The sequence below is a fragment of the Colletotrichum siamense genome (assembly GCF_013390195.1).
Source record: "Colletotrichum siamense strain Cg363 chromosome Unknown KSG_Cg363_contig10, whole genome shotgun sequence".
Classification (NCBI taxonomy): domain Eukaryota; kingdom Fungi; phylum Ascomycota; class Sordariomycetes; order Glomerellales; family Glomerellaceae; genus Colletotrichum; species Colletotrichum siamense.
Window position 1 is genome coordinate 3,033,235 of NW_023501023.1, and position 20,417 is coordinate 3,053,651.

General features: G+C 52.3%; 8 protein-coding genes across 8 annotated transcripts; 4 read left to right on the plus strand and 4 right to left on the minus strand.

Annotated features, from left to right (window-relative positions):
• Positions 1-770: 770 nt before the first annotated feature.
• On the plus strand, positions 771-1,709 carry CGCS363_v014704 (uncharacterized protein; the record flags this gene model as incomplete). The annotated part of the gene is made up of 1 exon (XM_036646553.1): positions 771-1,709. The coding sequence occupies one exon, from the start codon at positions 771-773 to the stop codon at positions 1,707-1,709; it is 939 nt and encodes a 312-aa protein (XP_036488788.1).
• A 1,253-nt stretch (positions 1,710-2,962) lies between these two features.
• Positions 2,963-4,384, minus strand: fsa4-0 (Methyltransferase fsa4; the record flags this gene model as incomplete). The annotated part of the gene is made up of 4 exons (XM_036646554.1): positions 2,963-3,282; positions 3,350-3,816; positions 3,867-3,993; positions 4,051-4,384. The coding sequence occupies 4 exons, from the start codon at positions 4,382-4,384 to the stop codon at positions 2,963-2,965; spliced, it is 1,248 nt and encodes a 415-aa protein (XP_036488789.1).
• A 1,666-nt stretch (positions 4,385-6,050) lies between these two features.
• On the plus strand, positions 6,051-7,359 carry CGCS363_v014706 (Secondary metabolism regulator LAE1; the record flags this gene model as incomplete). The annotated part of the gene is made up of 2 exons (XM_036646555.1): positions 6,051-6,483; positions 6,689-7,359. 2 exons carry the CDS (start codon positions 6,051-6,053, stop codon positions 7,357-7,359), a joined length of 1,104 nt encoding a protein of 367 aa, XP_036488790.1.
• Positions 7,360-8,347: 988 nt separating this feature from the next.
• vcx1-0 (Vacuolar calcium ion transporter) lies at positions 8,348-9,881 on the minus strand (the record flags this gene model as incomplete). Its single annotated transcript, XM_036646556.1, has 3 exons — positions 8,348-9,031; positions 9,094-9,542; positions 9,614-9,881. The coding sequence occupies 3 exons, from the start codon at positions 9,879-9,881 to the stop codon at positions 8,348-8,350; spliced, it is 1,401 nt and encodes a 466-aa protein (XP_036488791.1).
• Positions 9,882-10,422: 541 nt separating this feature from the next.
• Positions 10,423-11,631, minus strand: CGCS363_v014708 (Vegetative incompatibility protein HET-E-1; the record flags this gene model as incomplete). The annotated part of the gene is made up of 2 exons (XM_036646557.1): positions 10,423-10,425; positions 10,522-11,631. The coding sequence occupies 2 exons, from the start codon at positions 11,629-11,631 to the stop codon at positions 10,423-10,425; spliced, it is 1,113 nt and encodes a 370-aa protein (XP_036488795.1).
• A 1,346-nt stretch (positions 11,632-12,977) lies between these two features.
• fabG-7 (3-oxoacyl-[acyl-carrier-protein] reductase FabG) lies at positions 12,978-13,814 on the plus strand (the record flags this gene model as incomplete). The annotated part of the gene is made up of 2 exons (XM_036646558.1): positions 12,978-13,552; positions 13,622-13,814. The coding sequence occupies 2 exons, from the start codon at positions 12,978-12,980 to the stop codon at positions 13,812-13,814; spliced, it is 768 nt and encodes a 255-aa protein (XP_036488796.1).
• Positions 13,815-13,939: 125 nt separating this feature from the next.
• Positions 13,940-15,525, minus strand: atmM (FAD-dependent monooxygenase atmM; the record flags this gene model as incomplete). The annotated part of the gene is made up of 4 exons (XM_036646559.1): positions 13,940-14,407; positions 14,470-14,837; positions 14,893-15,164; positions 15,215-15,525. 4 exons carry the CDS (start codon positions 15,523-15,525, stop codon positions 13,940-13,942), a joined length of 1,419 nt encoding a protein of 472 aa, XP_036488783.1.
• Positions 15,526-18,931: 3,406 nt separating this feature from the next.
• CGCS363_v014711 (uncharacterized protein) lies at positions 18,932-20,291 on the plus strand (the record flags this gene model as incomplete). The annotated part of the gene is made up of 4 exons (XM_036646560.1): positions 18,932-19,010; positions 19,978-20,076; positions 20,129-20,178; positions 20,271-20,291. The coding sequence occupies 4 exons, from the start codon at positions 18,932-18,934 to the stop codon at positions 20,289-20,291; spliced, it is 249 nt and encodes an 82-aa protein (XP_036488262.1).
• Between the last annotated feature and the right edge of the window lie 126 nt (positions 20,292-20,417).

Here is a 20,417-nt window from a genome sequence, read left to right on the forward strand (position 1 = left end):
GAGGGGCCCTGTCACAACATATTTTTTTTGTGTTCTCTCGCAGCTTGCTTCCAAAGCCAGAGGGAAAAGATCCAATCCCCTCTTCTGTTGTTCAACATCGTCCTCCACCGGCGAAGAGTCACAGAAGGCAGGGATTCCTAAATCGTCAAGACGAAAAGGCACACAAAAAATCAAAACCAACCACACGGGAAGAAGAATCCACTCTCCGACACACTATTGTCGTCAGATCAACGCGAATTCGGAATCGTGGACCCTCAACCGGAGAGGGGTGCTCGTCTCGTCTCTTTATTTTCCTCAGACCGCAACTTCTGATACCACTCCGTCCTTCATCTCCGCCTTTTGACGAGAAAATCTCGTCTACGATCTCGTTAATACATATTCCCCCGGGAGGCCTGCCACACACAATCAATCGGTGTCCGGCCCCCTTTCTCCAGACGTCTCTTTTCCCACCAAAAACCCATCGCGGCTCGCAGCTTGGTTACTAAAAGCTCGCTCGTTGGCGCTCAGTCCACCAACACATCCACACCCACTCACTCCTCGATCGTCGGCTTCACTGCATCCATAGAGTTGAGGGGGGAAATCCTCCAATGGCTTTATAGCGAGGATTCAAAACAACCTGTTCAACGTTCTGCAATACTCGTCCTTTGATTTTACACCTTTAACATCAACACTCCTCTTCGCCTGTGCCTCCAACAGTGAGAGCAACTGCAACTCTTGACGATACTGCACATACACACTACAACTTCCTCAACACCAACACCACCGCAACCATGTCTCGCCTCTCACCCTTCCCCTCCAACCTGGCGACCTTCCGCACCGAGTCCCGCGCAAGCGTCGCAGCCTCCGACACGACATACCACACCTGCGCATACCAATCCTTCCACGACGTAGAGCTCTACGCCCCGAGCTCCCCGCCCTCCAAAGCCCCCGCTCCGGCACCGGCGACCACCACCGTCCGGGCCCCGGCGCCGCTCTCCTCCGCACACCACCAAAAACACCATCACAAGGAGCCAGAACCCGCCGAGATGCGCCGTCAAGACTCCGGCTACGAGTCCCTCCCGCCACGCAACTCCCTCTCTTACGCCCGCCGCACATCCACCGCCTCGTCGTCGCAGTCCTCCTCAAACCAGCAACAGCCCCGATCCCGCGGCCGTCCCACGATCCGCCGCGCCCCGAAAACGAGCCCCTACCCGACCACGGCGCGCACCAGCGGCAGCAGCCTCTACCATCCCTCCTCGCGCTCCTCGCACGCGCACGCCCAGCCCGCGACCTTCTTCCACTTCCCCGCGCACCCGACGGACCTCGAGCTCGCCAACCGCCGCCGCTCGTCCCCGCGCGGTGAAGACCTCGAGCTCGACCAGCGCGGTCTGCTTTCACCAACGCAGCAGCAGCAGCAGCCCGAAAGCAGCGAGGCCGCCGGCGAGGTCGCGACTCTGCCGCCGCAGGCGACGCACTACTGGACCAGCGACCGGACGCGGCGGCTCGAGTATGCGGCTATCGATGCCGCCAGCCGCGGCGTGAAGGGTTGGTGCAGGCGGCACCTCGTCCCGGACTGCTTCGTCCCGAAGGAGAAGCACGTCGCCTTCGACGACGACACGGGCAGTGTGCGACGGTACAGGCTCGAGCTGGACGAGGAGACGCCCGAGAAATGCGACTTCAACTCGCGGAAGAGGGGCTGGTTTGGCTGGCGCCGATCCAAGACGGCTTGAATCCATCGACCGATTCAACCGCCAATCGTTTTTTATTATTTCTGCTTCGACGCTGTTGTTGAAACTGCTTTACCGAAATACGGGCACTGGGGGACACGGATTCGCATGCATTATTCTTGGCATTTGCACACGCGGCTGGGCAGGCTGCATTGGCGTTCTATACCCAGCATTTTGACACTTTTGTTCTTTCTTTTCTGTCCTTTTTTTCGTTTTTGCGGTACTGCCTAACTCGTTTTTTGTAATGTTTGTTGTTGAGAAGTTTTGTTTCCTGAATGAAGGAATGAGGCATGAACAGATTTGGTCGAATATCAGACTGGCATAGCGAAACACATAGATGATAGAATGACGCGATGAGAGTTGCGGCAAGTTCTTTTGAGGAGAGAAGATGGCGGAGGATGTATCTGGAGACTACGAGACCCGTACACAATATGAGAAAGTATTGATAGGTTTTCAATCGAAACATGTTAAATCAAATAACACAAACCCATGTCTTGACTGTGAACTCTCTCAATTCATCTTGATGTAGTCTATTCTCAGTCAAATGCGGCTCACTGTTCATCTGATCTTGAGAGCCTAAATGAGATGTAGCACCAACCCACGATGCTACTGCAACTTGAATGTAAAGCAAAAGGGGGCGGTGGACACCGCTAGACCCCGGACCCGTCCTTTACCAAAGACACAAAGAAGGGCGGTGTCCTGGACCTGAAGCCCGGGCCTTCCGCCCGGATCCGGTGGCCGACGAACGGACCGGCCCGTATCGGCTGGGCTTCCGGTGGAAGAGGCGGTGAAGATTCAAAGGTCAGATGACGGATCACAATGTCCAATTCAGGTACGGGGACGAGTCAGGCGGTCTTGATGGACATAAGGCACAAAAATTGTGATGTGTTCGCTGTTGTGTATTAACATCGTGAGATCTGCAGACACTATGGTGTTGCAACGCTGCGCACGAAAAAAATCGAACTCCGCTTCAACATGTCAAAAGCCCTTGGCGAGCGGTGGATCTGACCGTGAACGTGGAAACGCCTCCTGTCGATCCGGGTTCCCCGTCCCACCAGTTCGCTCATGCTCCGCTCAACCAACGCCGCTTAGGCTTAGTCTTCGAATAATTCCAACAGCCGTCCTCACCGCTCGTTGAACATCGACTCCTGATGAGCAACAGACAAATCACCGCCGCGACACGCTGCGTCATGCAGGCTGGGCGCAAGCTCTCAACTGATTGAACCCCCAACCCGGCCCGATGCTCACAACGAGTCTCACTTATGCCCAGCCTTGACGCACTCGATCACGGCCAGATGCCTCCACGGCCCCTGGCCCTTCGCCACGCTGCGAATCTCCAGCCCCGCGCGGCCCAGGACGTCGGTCCAGCACTCGAGCGTGCGCTGCTTGCCGCCAAACGTCAACATCATGAAGTCCAGCATCGTGGAGGTGTAATGCGGCGGGTTGCCCATCACGTCCTCCTGGATCAGCAGCCGGCTGTCCGCGGCCATGGCGTCGGCGATGAGGCGGAGCATGTTGACGGCGAGCTCGTCGCCGTAGTTGTGCAGACACCGCCTGATCCAGTATGTAAGAGCGCCTGCAGCAGTCAGCATCAATGTCTCACACCTCCCGATCGCGAGTGCAGAGGGGGGGGGATCGCGTACCTTTTTCGGGTTGTTCCTTGTGGAAATCTATGACCTGCTTCCTGACGAGTCTCATGTCGGCGTCATCGAGCTGCTTCACGGCCTCCACCACCTCCGGCCGGTCCTGCAGCACGCACCGGTCTAACGGCAGCTCCGGGTTCTCCTTGTGGATCGCCTTGATGGACTGGCCCCGCCCGGCGCCGACGTCGACGAACACCGCCCGGTCCGTCGGGTTCGCCTTGGCGTAGTCGACAACCCACGTGAAGTCGTAGATGCCCGAGATGGGCATCTTCTCTTCGATGGGACCCATGGCGCGCAGGAAGCGCTGCATGCGTGGCGGGTCGTGCTGCAGCATTTCATACCAGCCGTACTCTGGCACGCCGTAGGCGAAGGTGCCTGGGACGTGGTTGAGCGTCTGCGGTTCTTTGCGGCCGTACTTTTCGAAGTATGCTGGCATTTGGACGTACGGCACCATTCCATTTTCCCAGCTGGTGAGTGTCAGTGTGTGTAATATGCACGAGGAAGAGAGCGGACGTACGCCATGCCGACGATTTGGCCAGCGGGTTGACCGTCGACGTAAATGCGCGAGCGCTTCGTGTGAGCAACAGCGTCATCACCCACTTGCTCCAAAATGCCCATCGACGTGAGCACACCTCCGATTCTCCCTGGCAAGTGTCAGTCTACAGTGCCTCACAAGCTTCCCCTACGGTCGCTTCGCTTACGTATCAAAGACTCCTCGGCCTCAACCTTCTTAGCGAGCTCTGCATGTGAGATACTCCCCTCCGGCGGGATGTGGTCATATGCTTTCCACTCCCAAAACAGCCTGTTCGCACCCATCTGCGCGACCTGCGCTGTCGCGTCAAACCACTCATCGCCCGGGTCCTTGACCGCAGAGATGAGCTTTTGCGCGGCGTCTACGATGCGCCGCCGCTGGCCCTTGTCGAGGTCACTCCCGGCGGTCCCGGGTTCCTTGAGGAATGTCTGGAGGGCCGCGGTGACTTCGTCCGCGGCGGCGGTCGCCTCCGCCCGGACCTGATCGCCGACGTCTCCCGACATTAGGAACAAGCTTGTAAACTCTTTCCTAAAAGGATGGAGTCTGGCTATTTTGTGGGGAATTGACTGGTGGAAATCAAGCAAGTGGCTTGTTACACGACTCCTTCTTTTGGGTCTCGTATGTGCGTTGGAGAATGCGGTGATTGATTGCTGCTGCGCGTCTGTCGATCAAAACGGTCTGATTGCATACGCAGACGTCACACCGGCACCAAAAGTGCAGTGACCGGGCACACGGGACGGCTCGCGGAGGAAGACAATAGAGAGGCACGGAATGTGGGCAGAATGGGATGAAAGGTTTGAGCTTGTCCGTGCTGACATCAATCGATACCAAGCGGGTTGAGATCAAGGAGGGGAACACCCAACAGGTCAACAGCGGAAGAGGAGAAGAGAAGCGAAGGAATGATAAACAGCCAGCGGGACCTCTGCCTTCATCCATCCCGTCCATCCAAGACCCAAAGTCCCCTTCTTCCCGATTGCAGTGAAGCGAGGTTCAGCTGAAGGAGCGCTATTAGCTCGATGCGGAAGCTCAGTGTGTAGCCACCCATGTGTCGGCGACAACGTGCCGCGCACGTCCAATGTTGCGCTGTTGGGTGAAAATCCTCCTCCCCCTCTCCCCTCCTCGCGGCTCTTCAAAGAGAGGAGATATCGCCGTCCAGCCAATGGGACGATATCAGACTAAATCCCGGACTAGACGCAAATGACCAGGAAGAGGCGGGCTAAATAGGAGTTGGATGAGGGGTTAATAAACAGGAGAGGGGCAGGTATCTCAAAGGAAGCGGGCAGTATTGGGGGAAGCATGAATATGACTTGACGGATCAGAGACACGGGCGACAACGCCACCGCATGCGAATGGGTTCCAGGCCGGCCTCTTTTGGTGCACCGCATCGGCGGCGTCCCGGCTATCCTGCTCCTGGCCACGTCCAACTCCAAATTTCCCAAGCGTCCCCTCGCGGAGAGACAGATCCGCCGCTGAGCTAGCTGGAATGGAGGCTGGTGCCAGCGCCGCCGCTCCGACCAAAGCCGGCTAAGACGTCAGGTAGCGTGGCGTGATAGGCTGTGCTCTCTTTGAGGCAGGATGGGCGCAGGGGTGGCATCTTTTGGTGGTGGCATTGATTTTCCCCTTTAGTGTCTTGACACTTGATCTCAGTGAAGGTAGCTCACTCTGTTCGCGCACTTGAGGCCGGTGTTGGCTGATGCATTGCTGACACGACACCACGCAGAAGCCGCTTCGTAGTTTAACCAGTCCAACGGCTTTTTCTTCTTTGGCCCCTGGTCAAATTTCTCTTTGCTTCCTTCTTCATGCTGAATTCGCCCTGAGCAACTAACGATTGTCCCATCGATCTGGCTGACTCGACCGAATCTCGTCCGCCGAGACTGCGCATCCGGGCTCCCGCGATTGGCTTTTAAGGTTTCTTGAGGGCATTTAATACACCGAGCTGCCCCTCAGTGACAGTTCGCGCAGTCGCCGATCTCCAACGTCAGGGTTCCCCATCAGTTCCAAGGGCACATCCCTGGTCGACCGCTCGTGCCCTCAGCGCGACATCTGACGACTGTTACGGCCGAGATCACGCGTCCCTCTTCTCATCACTGAGACGACATCAGACTCATTGAAGATTCGACATATCATCAACATCTATCTGGTTCTTGGCTCGTGTCAGCTGAAGCAGCCATGGCGGACACAGCAGCAGCCCCCGCAACGACAGCGCCGCCAGCCTCTGAGCCGCAGGAATCGCGACCTGGGGCACAGTCGCCGCAACAACCCTTCGAAGCCGAGAACACAGTCGAAGCCGACACAGATGACGGCGCGTCATCACGGGTGGACGAGACGTGGGATGAAGGCTTCGACTCGGCAAGTTCTCATTCGGCATCGACGTCGATGTCGGCCAGCGTGCGCGATTATGTTTTCGAGAACACGCGGCGATATCACAAGTACATGGAAGGACGGTACCTGCTTCCGAACGACGAGCCCGAGCAGGACCGCGAGGACATGAAGCATGCGATGTGCGTCAACGTTATGGATGGCAAGCTGCATAGCGCGCCGCTGGAGAACCCGCAGAAGATTGTTGATATCGGCACGGGGACGGGGATCTGGGCGATCGACAGTAGGTTTTCCATCTCCCTCTTACCCTTGTTGCGCGCATCTTGTTGTCTCTTCTTATTTCTTGTGTCTCTCGATCCGATGCTTGGCGTGTTTTTGCTCATCCTCGCGGTGGAATGTCGTCGCATGGCCAAGCGATTTCGTCCCCACTTCGCATCCCCTATTCGGTCATTGAACCAATATATGAGCCAAGGCTAACATGCCCAAAGTCGGCGATGAATACCCGGAAGCAGACGTGCTTGGCATCGATCTCTCCCCGATCCAACCAGATTGGGTTCCCCCCAATGTTCGCTTCATGATCGATGACGCCGAGGCAGACTGGGTTTGGCCCGAGAACTCACTCGATTTTGTGCACGCGCGGCACATGTGCATGGCCATCAAGAACTGGCCTGGACTCCTCTCAGAAGCCTACAAGTCTCTAAAGCCTGGCGGCTGGGTCGAGCTGCAAGAACTCCGCTTTCATCTTGAATGTGACGATGGGACGATGCCCGGACCGGAGCAGTACGGTTACGGCAAATTTGTAGACCTCTGCATGTCCGGGTTTCGGAGTTTCGGTATCGATCCGTTGATGATGGAGCGCAACCCCGAACTGTTAAGAAACTGCGGATTCCAAAATGTGACCGAAAAGGTGTGGAAGGTGCCCATTGGGGTTTGGCCGAGGGACCAGAAGCTGAAGACTGTTGGGCTGTACAACCGCAGTATGCTTATTGATGCGTTGCAGGCCGTTAGTATGGCGCCCCTGACCAGAGGCTTGAAGTGGAGCGCGAGCGAGGTTGAGATTTTCTTGATTGATGTGAGGAAAAGCTTGATGAATACGTCGATACACTCGTATTTGACGTTTCATGTTGTGTATGGGCAGAAACCAGGAGGCGAGTTGTAGGAGTTTCATGAGGCAGTGCTCGTCTTTTACGTTGATACCATGGGCGGAGTGGCGAATCATGGCAGTCCACGAGACGAGCCAAATTCAAATTCTGCCATCTTGCCTACTATCTACAGACCTTTGTAGATGGTTCTAGCAGTTCCGATCTTGTAATTAACAATACAGTGAAATTGTATATTATTTATAGTTCCGCGAACGTAGGAAAGTTCTCTTAGTCCAGATGATTTATACTGTAACTCTAACCCTCCACCACTATCAAATCCCACGGGCAACCAGTCCCACATGTGGTCTTTGAAACCTCTGTCAGATGGCTCAACTTGTATTCTGGCCCCAAGAATTCGGTCTTCGCATTGCACATTCCTCTCCTGATATTCTTTTGGCTAAGGGACCAAAAGACCGCACATAAATGTCGTTGCAATGCCACAAGAGCTCATAATAAAGAGTGCTAAAATAGGGCCAATTGGTGGAAATGCAAGCGCGCCGACTTCTCTTTCTACTATCTCGGACGAGCAAGCAAAAATCGCAATCGCGCCATGTTTTCGGACTTTGGAAGGCAACGACAGGTCCAGCTCCCCTACGTATTGCAAAGTCATGTTTCTCGCTTTGGGGTCCTGAACCAAACAAGCTGTACTCCACGATGCTTTTGCCCGCAAATGATAAGGGGACGTAGATCAGGACGGAAAACAATAACTTCTTTGACGACGATGGGTTCATAGGCCGGACGAAGAAGGTGAAACGCCGCGTCACAGGTAGCTGGTGGGTGTTCCCGACGAGCAGAGCGTGTTCAAGCACCTTTTGCCCTTCTTCAAAGTTTTCACACATGGCAAACATTTCAGCGCTCTTGTGTATTAGTTAGACACCAAGAAGGACGGTACTGGTGGGAGACTCGAAGTAATTATCAAGTATCTACCTGTTTCATGGGTACTAATTATTTTGTCGACAAAACTAGCCCATTTCCATTTTGTCTTCACACTAAAGCATCCTGCCATCATGCATTCGAAATGCAAAACGCCTTGTCAAGCGCATCGGAAGGAGAAACATACAACGCCAGAGTGATAATGCTGTAGAGTCCGATCAACATAGCCCCGTGGAGGTAGTTGGACTTGCCGTCTTGAGCTGTGTATGCTACTAGGACAGCAAAGACCAGTGCCATTGTTTGAAACATTTCAAAGCGCAGAGTCATAGGCTTGTCAAGCACAGCCCAACCAAGAATGACGAGCACAGGAGTGGTAAAAAGCGAAACCTGGATACAAGAGCCCGCAGCAATGCCTATAGTGAGATCCATCTTATTTCGAATGGCCATATGTATAGCCATAAGATGTTCAGCCGCGTTACTAACAGCCGGAATGAATGCAATTCCAATAAAGTTCCCGTTTACATGGATTGTATCGACGACGTTGCCGATACACCCGACAAAATAACTCGCGCATACAGTTATCAGATAAGTGGTAAATGCCACTATAAAAGCCGCAGTATAGAGATTCATAATCGGCTGGTCGTCGGTATTCTCTTCATAGGGAATCTGAGTGCTGAAGAGGTCCGGATGTGTGTGAAGTTGGAACAACAGATACAAGGAGTATAGAAGCAGGAGGATGATGGCTGTGCCCCTTGACAAAAGTAGAATGGAGTGCTCTTTGTCGTCCGAGTCTGCTTTTGAAAGGGCTGCATAAAGCTATGCAGACCATTAGCTCGTTCCCAGAACTATTTCCAAGTGACTCAGTCGCCCTGACTTACTGAAGCAGGAATGACCAAACATGCTAGAGACATCGTCATGAATGAGCGAGTAGTTTGTGCTGTAGCGGAGGCAAAGTTTTGTTCAACCCCCTCGCCGTTTTGATCGCACATATTGAAAATACCGCCAAGGAAGAACGATGATCCCGTAACGAGCAGTAGATTCAAGAGAATGGAGCCAAGCACGGTTGATTGTACCACTTCAATTTGGCCATCTTTGAGCGCAATAATGCCGATTATGATCTCAACCACATTCCCGGATGTTGCCATCAAGAGGTTTCCGAGGCCGTCATTCAGGCTCATCGACATTTGCTCAATGGCAAATTCCAATGTAGTAGCGAGCGGTGCCACAGCAATCAGATTCAGGGCGAATATGGCGACTGGGCTCCATGAATTGAGTTGACCCGCCATGATAGCAAGGGGCACCAAGACGAGAAGGAAGTTGGCATAATCTGAGTGGTAGGTGGTTAGTTTACGAAGACATGCGAGAAGACAGCTTGGGCATTAAAAGTGAACAGCTTACTACTCAGGATAGTAAGCTTGACGACGGCGCAGACGTGCAAGAAACATCTTCCGAAAATGATTTCATTCCACTCTGGGACCAATTCACACGCCGATCTCGTGAAGGATTTGAGAACATTGCGAGGCTGGCCACTGTTCATCGCGCAATTGTCGTCATAGTTTGCCGACTCACTTCCATTCTCCAGAAGGCGTGAATTCTCATCAGCCGCGAATCGGCGACGGTCTGGTTCATTGTCGATATTCTTTAGATATTCGTAGCTAGGTGCCATGGTATCAAGGCATCAACGCATGCTGATCTTTTGTGAAGGTCATATCAGTAACAAGGAAAATGAGGGCGGGGGGGGGGAACAAATGTAGGGGTGGCCAAAGCTGTCTTGTGATATGAAATGACGTAAGTTGATGGTACGTATGAGGAAAGCTGAGAATCATATTTGACGATACGTGGCGAGTACGGTACGGCATCCCATTTCGGAGCGCTGCTGCCTAGCCAAGGCTGACTGGAAGAGAGCCTGTGATGGGCGCGTCGAATGCCATGCGCTTACCATGAGTGGTGCGCGAACGAGAATACCAAGAGCTCAAATCTGGAGTCTTCGCAAGGTCTAACTTGTTCCGGATTGTCTGTCGCACATGTCTTGCAAATTTCGCTAGAGCTCCTCATTACGTTCCAGTTTATCACGTGTATGTAATAAAATCCTATCTGCCTACTTACCTATGCTACAGAGACGCGTGTACACGTGTCTCAGAAAACACATACCTCAGCATTTGTGAAATGAAAATCTCAGTGCTTCGCACGTTTGATACTGCAGTAAACTACTCCTCTAAGCTTGAATTTGTTGCAAGCACATGTGTATAAGCATTTGATACAGCTTTGCGACCTTCCAGTCTGGAAAGCAGTCCCGACAAGCAGACGTGGTAGGTGATAACATCGGCATCATCGCAGCGGCTCTCCAACTTTGCGTGGAACCTCGCCACATATGCAGAGCTCTTGCGGACGCCGCGATGTAGGACCATCATCTTAGCATTAATGAATTGAACCTCCATGGCTTGAAATCGAGGAGTTGAGAAAACGGTTGACACGGCATTCTCGAAGATGTCCTGCCTTCCGTGGCCCCAGTCAACGTCATCCCCTATAAGATCCGGAAAGTCTGTGGGAAGTACGTCTCGGACAGCCCCTCTCGCGGTATCTGCGGATTTTGTGGCACCGTATAGGACTGCGAAAGGCTTCTGAAGTGTCCTTGTCCAGCCGAGTATGAGGACCAAAGGGAACTCCTCACTGAAATTCCCATCAGTCCCACGAATGATGATTTTGAGCCTTGCTGCCGAGGACTTGCTAGAATCGTTGCTGAGGAAGGTGAAATGAAAGCTGTCCCATAAGTATTTAGGATCCGGCACAACCATCTCTAGTTCAAGAGATGCTGGGAGTTCGAAGGTAATTCGAAATGACCTGTGCATCCTCTTACGAAGGGCTGAATCTTCTTGAGGACTGACGTCTTTGCGTACGTGTATGGTGAACAATTCTCGAGTGGTATCCGCATTCGTCACAGTCCGCTCATATTCCAGCGACCAAGGCTCGTTGCGAACAAATCTGTCAGTGGTTCGAGTAAGAGAGATGCAGACAGGAATTCCGGTTGCCAATGTGAGGCCAAGCGACATGATGTAGGCATTGTCCGCATGCTTGAATAGTTTCGTTTGGATTTGAACACCCTTGTTCGTGAGAGAAAACTCTTGTTGGGTATCATTCCTGGCAACTGACTTTGTAATGGTGGCACAGGAGCTGAATTCGCTCGGAGACGTTGCAAAAAGCCCTCTAAATATCTGTGATTTTCCCTCGGAATGAGGGCATGCCCTCCACGCAAATAGAGACAAGTCGTTGGTTTCTCTAGCGATTTCCTCCTGAAGGCGGCGGAAGGCTTTATCTCCTTCGCCGTAAATCATTGGCATGTTGATATCAAATATGCCGAGAAGAGAGTATGCCCGGTCCTCAACCCGCGTTGTATCGCGAGTTGCGGCCCAGGACATCTTGACCGCCACTGGAGTGTGTCGCAGGCTTGATGAATCTTGTAAAACCGCATAGGATATTCCTGTGATATTCGATAGGATATTGAGGCAATCGGTCTTTCGAGAAAACTGTTTCCATTCGCAATTGTAGAATTCGATGTTGTCAGGCGCGATGAGCTCTTGCAGGGTCCACCCGCGAGTGAACCAATGGCAACGACCAAACGTTTCTTCGGCATATGGGAAACTTATCTTTGAGGCCACATCCTTGCTATCGCATGGCTGTAGGTCAGAGAGAAAAGCGAAGCAGACTTTTGAGTGTTGATACCAAGCGAACATGGAGTTGATAGCTTCACTGAGCTCCGCACTGCTTGACTTGTCGATGCAACAGCTGTCGATCCATGCATACTCAAGGCCTTGTTGGTGTGCAATCTCACAGGTTTTTGCAACCTTCGAAAACCCTTTCTTTTTCTTGATCTCATGTCTTTCATAAGACCTGATATCCTGAAAGGTTATCTCGTCGGAGCCCCATGTGTGGGAAAGAATCGCATAATCATGAGCAAATGGGCCCGTGACCTCTTTCAATGTCAGAGTATCGGTATTTATGAGCCACATATTGGCGGTTGGCGGGCGTTGTGAATTTAGAAAAGAAAAATAAGCGGAAGACCACCCTGTCAAGTCTTATTTGTTGCGAAGAAGCGCGTGACAAAAACGCCTCGCCTCAGCCCAATCTTGGCGGCTGCCCTCATACTTGCGTGCATGGCCCGTCTTGCTGTCTCACTTCGAGCCTGGATGCGGGGTTACTGGGCACTCTAGGATGATTGGCTCGATTAAAGACCATTTATTGCATGAGACATTCGGAGAAATATGATTGATCAACCCAACATTTCATCAATACATAGGAAGCCGAAAACATGTCGGATCACATCTGTGTCCGCGCGTCGGGGCCCCGGGCGGAGAGCCAAAATGGTGATGCCATGGAGATCGACGTTCGGTGGGGAGTTAGATCGATACTCAAAGGTCATCATGACCTCCTTTTACCTCCAGATATGTCTTGCAACTCAAATAAGCAGCGTCTGTAATAGCCTCTTTGGATTATCCGGCCACGTTGCGTTGATATCCGAACCTGGCGGCCCCACTCCGACCGGCGGTGTCACCGTCCCCTGTCGGTCCAGCCCGCGATGGATACATATCACCGAAAGGAGACGCACTAGAGCCTCGGATAACCATAATAGGTCCGTTTTGCGTTACTCATCATGCATAAGGTGGAGGATCATCACATCGGCCGAAAATTGGAGGATAAGCTTTCCCCCCTCCTGAGGCTTTTTTCACTCTCACAACAATCGATACCCCAACTATCAACAACAGCTATGAGCGACTTCAAGGGCAAGGTCATCGCCATCACAGGCGCAGCATCAGGCATCGGCCTCGCGACGGCGAAGAAACTGGCGTCCCTTGGCGCGCGGGTATCGATAACCGATGTCAACGAGGCTCTGCTTACGTCCGAGGCAGCCGTTCTCACCGGGCAGTATGGCACAGAGAATGTGTTTTCCAAGGTCACCGATGTGAGGGACCGAAAGGCGGTTGAGGCGTGGATCGCCGAGACGGTGGAGAAGCTCGGCCCGCTTGACGGAGCCGCTAACTGTGCTGGCGTACTGGGACGGCAGGGAAACAGAGCGACGATTGCGGAGATCGAGGACGATGACTGGGACTTTGTGATGGGAGTGAACTGCAAGGGAATTCTGAACGCTATGAGAGCTCAAATTCCGGCCTTGAAAGACGATGGAAAGGGAGCGTCTATCGTCAATGTTGCATCTGTTTCTTCCTTGTATGGATTGGAGTTCCACGGGGCCTACACCGCGAGTAAGCATGCAGTCGTTGGACTGACCAAGAGCGCTGCGAGAGAGTTTGGAAGAAAGGGTGTCAGAGTCAACGCTGTCTGCCCGTAAGTTTACCCTGATAATGAATCTGGGGAGACTTCATGTTTGGAGGAGCTCTTATTAACTTCACCTAGTGGACCGATTGAGACCCCTATTCTGGCAGCATCTATGGAGTTTGCAGCGACTGGAGCTGTCCTTCCGCCACCTTTGCTTGGGCGAATTGGGCAGCCCGAAGAGGTCGAGGCAATGATCACTTTTCTGCTCAGTGATGCTGCATCATACGTCACCGGTCAAGCGATGCTAGTTGATGGCGGCATGCTGCCATAAGATGGAGGTCCAGCCGAAGAAAGAGGACCGATCGAAGGAAACAAGGAACAGAAGATCTCTTGTGAAGACTATGAAACCCTAGTAGTGAATTAGAATACAGTCAAGATACCATTTGTCTCATGCATCTACACCTTACGGAGTCGCATGAGCATGAAAGCAGCAACCCCAGAACAGGCCACTCCAGTTGTCCAGATCGCCCAGCTGCGAAGTTGGCTTTGCGAGCCTGCAGCCGCGTGAGATGACTTTGAAACCAGCCTGTGAGGCAAGCCCAGGCTCTCTACCTGAGTACCTCTCAAATAGCTCTTGTACCAGCTTTTGAGGAAAAGACCATCACCAAGCCAAGGCACAATAATGCCAATCAGGAACTTGGAGAGGGGCAGCTGCTGGCAGATAATGCTATTGACCCATCGCCCTTCTTGCATAACCTCGGTGATGTTGTCTTGGCGTTTTGTCTGAACTTGCGCAAGCATAGACTCAATATCCTTGTCCGACAAGGACTGAGAATTTGATTTCAGTGTTGAAACCAGCGTGTTGACAAGAGCTGCTGCTGTCTCGATGGCGCCGTTGCCGCCCTGGGCTGTGATCGGGTGAAGCTGTATGGACCACGTATTAGCGATTCATGTATACCAACAAACACACAGCACGATATGCGTACCTTGTGCGCTGAGTCGCCGATGAGCAGAATTCTTCGGTAGTTCCAACGAGAGAAGACGTGCTCCTCCAATGCCACAAGTGTAGCAACCTGTCGTCCTTCATAAATATCGCGAAACGTGATTGAATCCGAGATATTGTCGTCAAAATATTTCGATGCGAGCGCCTTTTCGTCTTCTTTTGAGAACCTCGGGATGTCTTTCCCGTAATAGGTGCCGTCCATCACGTGGAAGAAGAACCAGTAAACCCGGTCTTTCGGTGCTGGAACCAGCAGGTAGCTCCGCCCATCATTGAAGGCAGAATGCTGCATCCCACGCCAGCCCTTGGGAAGATTCGAAATGCCAAAGATGCACTTTGTGTTGGACTTGAGACCTTCGGCATTTGTAAGAAAGTCATTCACCACAATCTTTTGCTTGCAATGACTTACTTTGGGCCTCGTCTGGTGGAAACACATTCTGCTTCTCCTCAGAAGCAAGGCGCCACATTTCCTGTCTGATAGTACTTCTGACCCCGTCGGCCCCAATGAGAATGTCTCCGGCGTATGTACTTCCGTCTTGTGTCTTGACAGTGACACCTGAGTCGGTCATCTCCACCCGGGAGACTCGCTTCCCCGTCAAGACGCGATCCTTGTGACGGATCTTTTCGTACAGAACCTGGAGAAGCATTTGCCTGTCGATGAAAACGCAGGGGTAGCCCGTCCTAGTCGAAGTCAATCGTAGCAGATACATCGGACGAACTTGGCGACGTACATGCTCTCAATGCTCTCAGAAAGACTTGCGTCTTTCGTTTCTGACAGAATCCGCCCATCTGAGGATCTGATGGAGCACTTGTAGTAGATGTCGCCCCCGATTTCACGCAGGCGTTCGTAGCATCCCAATTGATCGAGGATCTTCAGACCGTTGGGAAGGAGACCGATGCTCGCACCAAGTTGAGGCGCGATTGTAGGGTAGGCTTCTAGGATCAGGTAGTCGATGCCGAACTTCTCTAGCATGATGGCCAAAGATAACCCGGAGACACTACCGCCTACAATCAAAATTCGCATCTTCTTCTCGGTCGCCATGTTGAGATGTAGTTATGGGTGATCCAGGAACTCGATAAACATCTGAATTGAGGGTTTGTACTAAAGCCGTTCGTCGGATGCCTGGACAGTCTGGTTCGTCTTTATAACCAGTGCATCTCTCTATCTACATGGCATTAAACCGCTGGCACCGGGACGCGATAGGTGTCCGCGGACCTCCTATCGGTAGGCCAAGCACATGCTGAGACAGGATCCATTCAGCATGCATACAACTTTCTCGGCTCGGTGCAGCTCATTCGTAGTTTTGGTGCAACGCGACCTCGTTTTTGTGGTTCTCGACGATCTGCATGTTCGGCCGTTGCAACCCCGAAAGTCCGCATTTGACGTCCGCGCAGCTTGGCAAACGCCGCCTCGACCCTGAGTAGCAAGGCCTCATCGTAGCAATCTTGCATCAAGCGAAGACCGCTTGAGATGCCAAGAGATATGATGCGCAACGGTATTGGCCAGTGATCAGAGCGAAGTTCGTCCGAAATGACCGATGCCGATGTGCATGCCTAGGCATCTGGATCAATTGCCTGCCACATGGCTGCAAGGATCGGCCCGTGCCGTAAGGAGTCCCGGAGGCTGATAGTCGATCAGCCTAAGCTGAATCGTCTTTACAGACGAATTGTAGAAGAGGTCAGGTGCGACTTGTACCGTGTCCCGAAGACCTCATGTTCTGTTGTTGAAAGTCGACAAAGTTGTGTGTGGGAATGATCACATGTACCTGCTATATCACCCGGTACTTCTTGACTGTTATCGTCCGTGACAAAAGTCGTCTTGTGAATCAGTTCCTCCGGGTCTCAATATTCGCTCGCAACTTGGTCGCTGCAGTCTCTCTTTCTGAGGACTTCCAGGGCTGTGGGGACTGGCACAGTTACTGCTGGAGGTACCCCTGTTTAGCTAATGGGAAACATGACACGCCAAAATTGTAAAAGACCTACTTGTCGTTTAGAATATTCGGTGAAATGGTTGATGGGATATCATCAGCCATCTTCTAGTTTGGTCTTGATAGGCCTTATGGAACAGTTCCTCTTCGGGGATCTTGAACTCGTCAGTGTCGGACGACTGAAGGTTTTTTGATTAGTGATTGGTCCGAGGGCTGGCCTACCTTGGCGAAGTGGTAGTGGGTATTGCCACTGGCGAAGTTCCTCGAGAACCAGAGCTTCTACAGGCATGTGTGCCATAGCGATGTTCAGTGTCGAAAACAAATTTACATCGCTTACACACACGTCGGTAGCGCATGTGAATTTGGCCTGACATATCATGCAGCCATAAGTTGCAAAGCGCGGCAAGATCGCCATCAGAGAAGTTGACAATATTTGTTGAAATGGGTTGAGTTTGCTAGCAAGGAGTTGGACTTTTGAGATTTCTCTACTTACGCATCTGAGGATAAAGCTGTTTTCGGCCCCCGCGCACTTCACGCGACGGCCCTGACATGAAGTCATAATAAGATTGAGCGGGTACTTCCCGGGGGCCGAGAATGCGATGGACTGAGGCTCCGAGAATCGTAACGGCGCCGGACGAGACTAGAAATTAGCAGGGCCACCCTCATTGGACCAAAGACGGGGAAAATGCCTTGCCAAAACGGCTGCCTAAGCCCTACCTCGCCCGTATTGATGGGGGCTGTGCCGAACTTGCTCAATCAGACGTCTCCTGCATGTCTAGTGCAGTGGGGTCTCAGCTGGAGGCCTCGGTGTTCATCCCCTTGCCTTGGGTCTTGAGCCTATCGATCCTTGACGCGCGGCACGAATATGCCGACTGTGTGTTCGGCTCCCATATTTAGTTGGAATCACCAACCATGAAAGAGGCATGGCCCGTTGGTTGCAACCTTGGACGGCTCTAGGCCGCTGTTCGATTCCACTTGGGAACCTGTAAACTGGAGTAGACCATGCCAAACGGGGTCGCTAAAGTCTGGTAGAACGACACGAAGTACCCGCAATCCTCACCAGTTCTTTAGGTCGAAGACATCAGGACCACTCTTGGTATTGTGACATTACGATGACTGATGAGATTGCTGTTAAACCGAACATATGGCGAGTTTTGTTTGACTTGCCAAACGCGCTGGCACACATCTCACTGGTGGCCATCACGCAGAAGGGCTGAATAGGGCTATGCTGCCGCCAATTCCCCCTGAGAAATCAGCCTGACAACTCAGCCACGAATTCAGGTGAATCGATATACATGTGTCATCTGAAGTGAAATTACGCGTATGTCTCAGCCCAGCCCAAAGAGGGAATATTTCTGCCATTTCATGCACTCAACACTGATCCCATATCATTTGTCGATGTCGTCAGATACGGTTCCGGAGCCCGGTCGGAAGTTTTGAGTCGACGGTTGCAAACGTGGACCCTAGTCTCACGCGGAGAGATTTGCGATGTGCACCGATACAATTCAGAACATCTTATTATATGTCGATCGTACTACAGTCATCTGCTGGGGGTACTGAGCACCACCCTATGAATCTTCACTGTAGTCGTTGAGTTGGCTCGGTGCGAAGCTTGAAGCTTTTGTGAGACTTCCATGATATCCGGTAGCCAGCTGAGCAGCCCCTCTTCATAGTTACCGCACTGCAAGACTCGTACTGTTCAAAACCTCACAGAAGTTGCTCTGATTAGGCAGTGGATGGTGAGCTTCCTATCTGGAACGCTATCTTTACCCTATCTCAAGCACTCTTACACGTCGGCTCACAATCCTAGTTGGTCTTTCTATCGTGGCGCAATGGAGGAAATGATTAGAGTGTATCGATATCCATGCGATGCTTCTACATGGGAGGAGTTTGCTGCCGGGTGCACTCAAAGTCACCTTCGTGGTAATGTTAACGTTGCATTGAAGATTTCTCCTGGTAAGTTGGGGCGGAGCACCCCCTAGCCTGCTGTTCTAGAGGCAGTCAGGCAAGGTAGTTTAACGGTCGGCACACTTGTTTAGCTACCCTTGCACGCCCCAGCACGACTGGTAACCTGGTAAAGGGTTTTCCCCTGGCTATGTGCTTTTGCAGTCCGAGCGTGCTTCTCCGAGTCTCATCGCTGTTTCTCGGCGCGGGGCTTGCGGGGGAGGCCAGACCGTGCCACCGGCAAGATCTTTAACTCTTGCTGAGAACACGTGCATCGCTATTGACCATATCTGTACTTTCGACCGAGACCGAGATTCATGCAGACTGTGTCGCCCAGGATACCTGGGAGAATGTTTCGAAAATCGTTTAGTGAGCTTGAAGCAAAGTCGCAACAATGTTACTCATTGACCATCGACGGCAGGAAAATTATTACATCATCCCCTTATGATGTTCAAGAGGCTCATACTGTCAAACTCTCCGTCAGATGTTGGACATGTGAGAGTACAAGGGGGGTCCTAGTGTGAGCGCCATAACAACGTGAACGACAGCCCGATGGCACTCAGATGCACGGCGAATATGCGGAAAATTATGCCATGGAAGCCGGAGAGAATTAAAGTCCTGCTAGGCGGGCTTTCTAGAATCTCAGTGTCCATCAGTAATCACACCAGACAGGTGCCGGTGCCAAGAATAGCACTGGAGTTGCAATCTTTCGTGTTGTGTGCTAAGCCATTTCAGCTTAGGAGATTAGGTTTAGGCAGCAGTAAAAGGCCTCGCCATATTTCATCGAATTATCGTTGTCAGAACAAAGGGATAGAAACAAACGGTTAAGACTCCGAAAGGTTAACATCGATATGCCGGGCTGCCATCCCATCTTCTGTCGTATGTCGCAACTACAACTTCGAGAGAGTTTTACGTCTAAGGGATGACACTGACGAGACTCCTCAACCTTCAATACCCGCAGTGGAGATGGGAGCTCCAGCCAACGGTCTAAAACAGGGGCTGAATCATTCTCAGCTAGCGGCATTCGCAGATGCCACAGGTTTGCTTCGAGAAGGCAAAGACGCCAATAGGAAGACGAAAAGAATTCCGCGATCTTTTGAACGCATGTTGCCCGGTAGGGCTGAAAGAAGCACTTTTTGTATCGGCGTCGCCGTGTGAATCACCGGAGCTAGGCACCTTCTTCCGTCGAGTTCAGACAATTTTGCGGGAACCTCGAACGGTCCCATCCTCGGGAGGCCCATATTTCTTGAATAATAACTTTCGACTGAGTCGTATGATTGGCTACGTCGTAAAAGACTAAGTGTTAGCGCCAAAACGCTTGTTGTCCCTGACGAAGTTGCTGACGTCGCAGGGAAAACCAGGGGATGGCCAGGGCTCATCGGCGCCCGAGGGGCGCGTCGGCGCGCTTTTGGCCAATTCGACCACCTTGGCTTATATAGTGGGCGTTGCCCAAAAGTGTGATGATGCTTGGCGCATACCCTGTCTTAGCCCCCGCGTTACCGTATCCGAGAGCGCGCTCCCACCTTTTCACCGGTGTTTCGGTACGGACAGCTGTCATCAAGCTCCGTTCGATCTCACAACTTGATTTGTCTGATAAGCTTTCTTTCGTACGCATATCGAAGCCAATAATGCCATTGGACGCGCACATTCCGGGGACCGGAGTCTTTTCGGTGGCCCCCGCGCCGAAGAAGCCCAAGCGAACCAGGGCGAGCGCGTCAAAGGTTAGGACCGGATGTCTGACATGGTTGGTGACCAACACTGATGCCACTTTAGTTGGTTCAAGAATGCTTCGACTGACCCCAAGTTTCCTTTCATCACAGCAAGTAAGGCCTCTTTGCCTGGTTCTATAGTTCGCTATCTAGACTTTGTTTGTATCACCGGCCTCGCTGTACAGGATCTGACCAACTGCTGCTAGAGTCCGACATGTGAAGTGTGACGAGGAGAAACCCACATGCAAAAGATGCAAAAAGGACAAGCACAAATGCGATGGATACCCGAATCTCAATGCTGTACAAACAAGGCGAGCGTCACGATCGCCAAGCGCGAACGCCACTGCTACCGC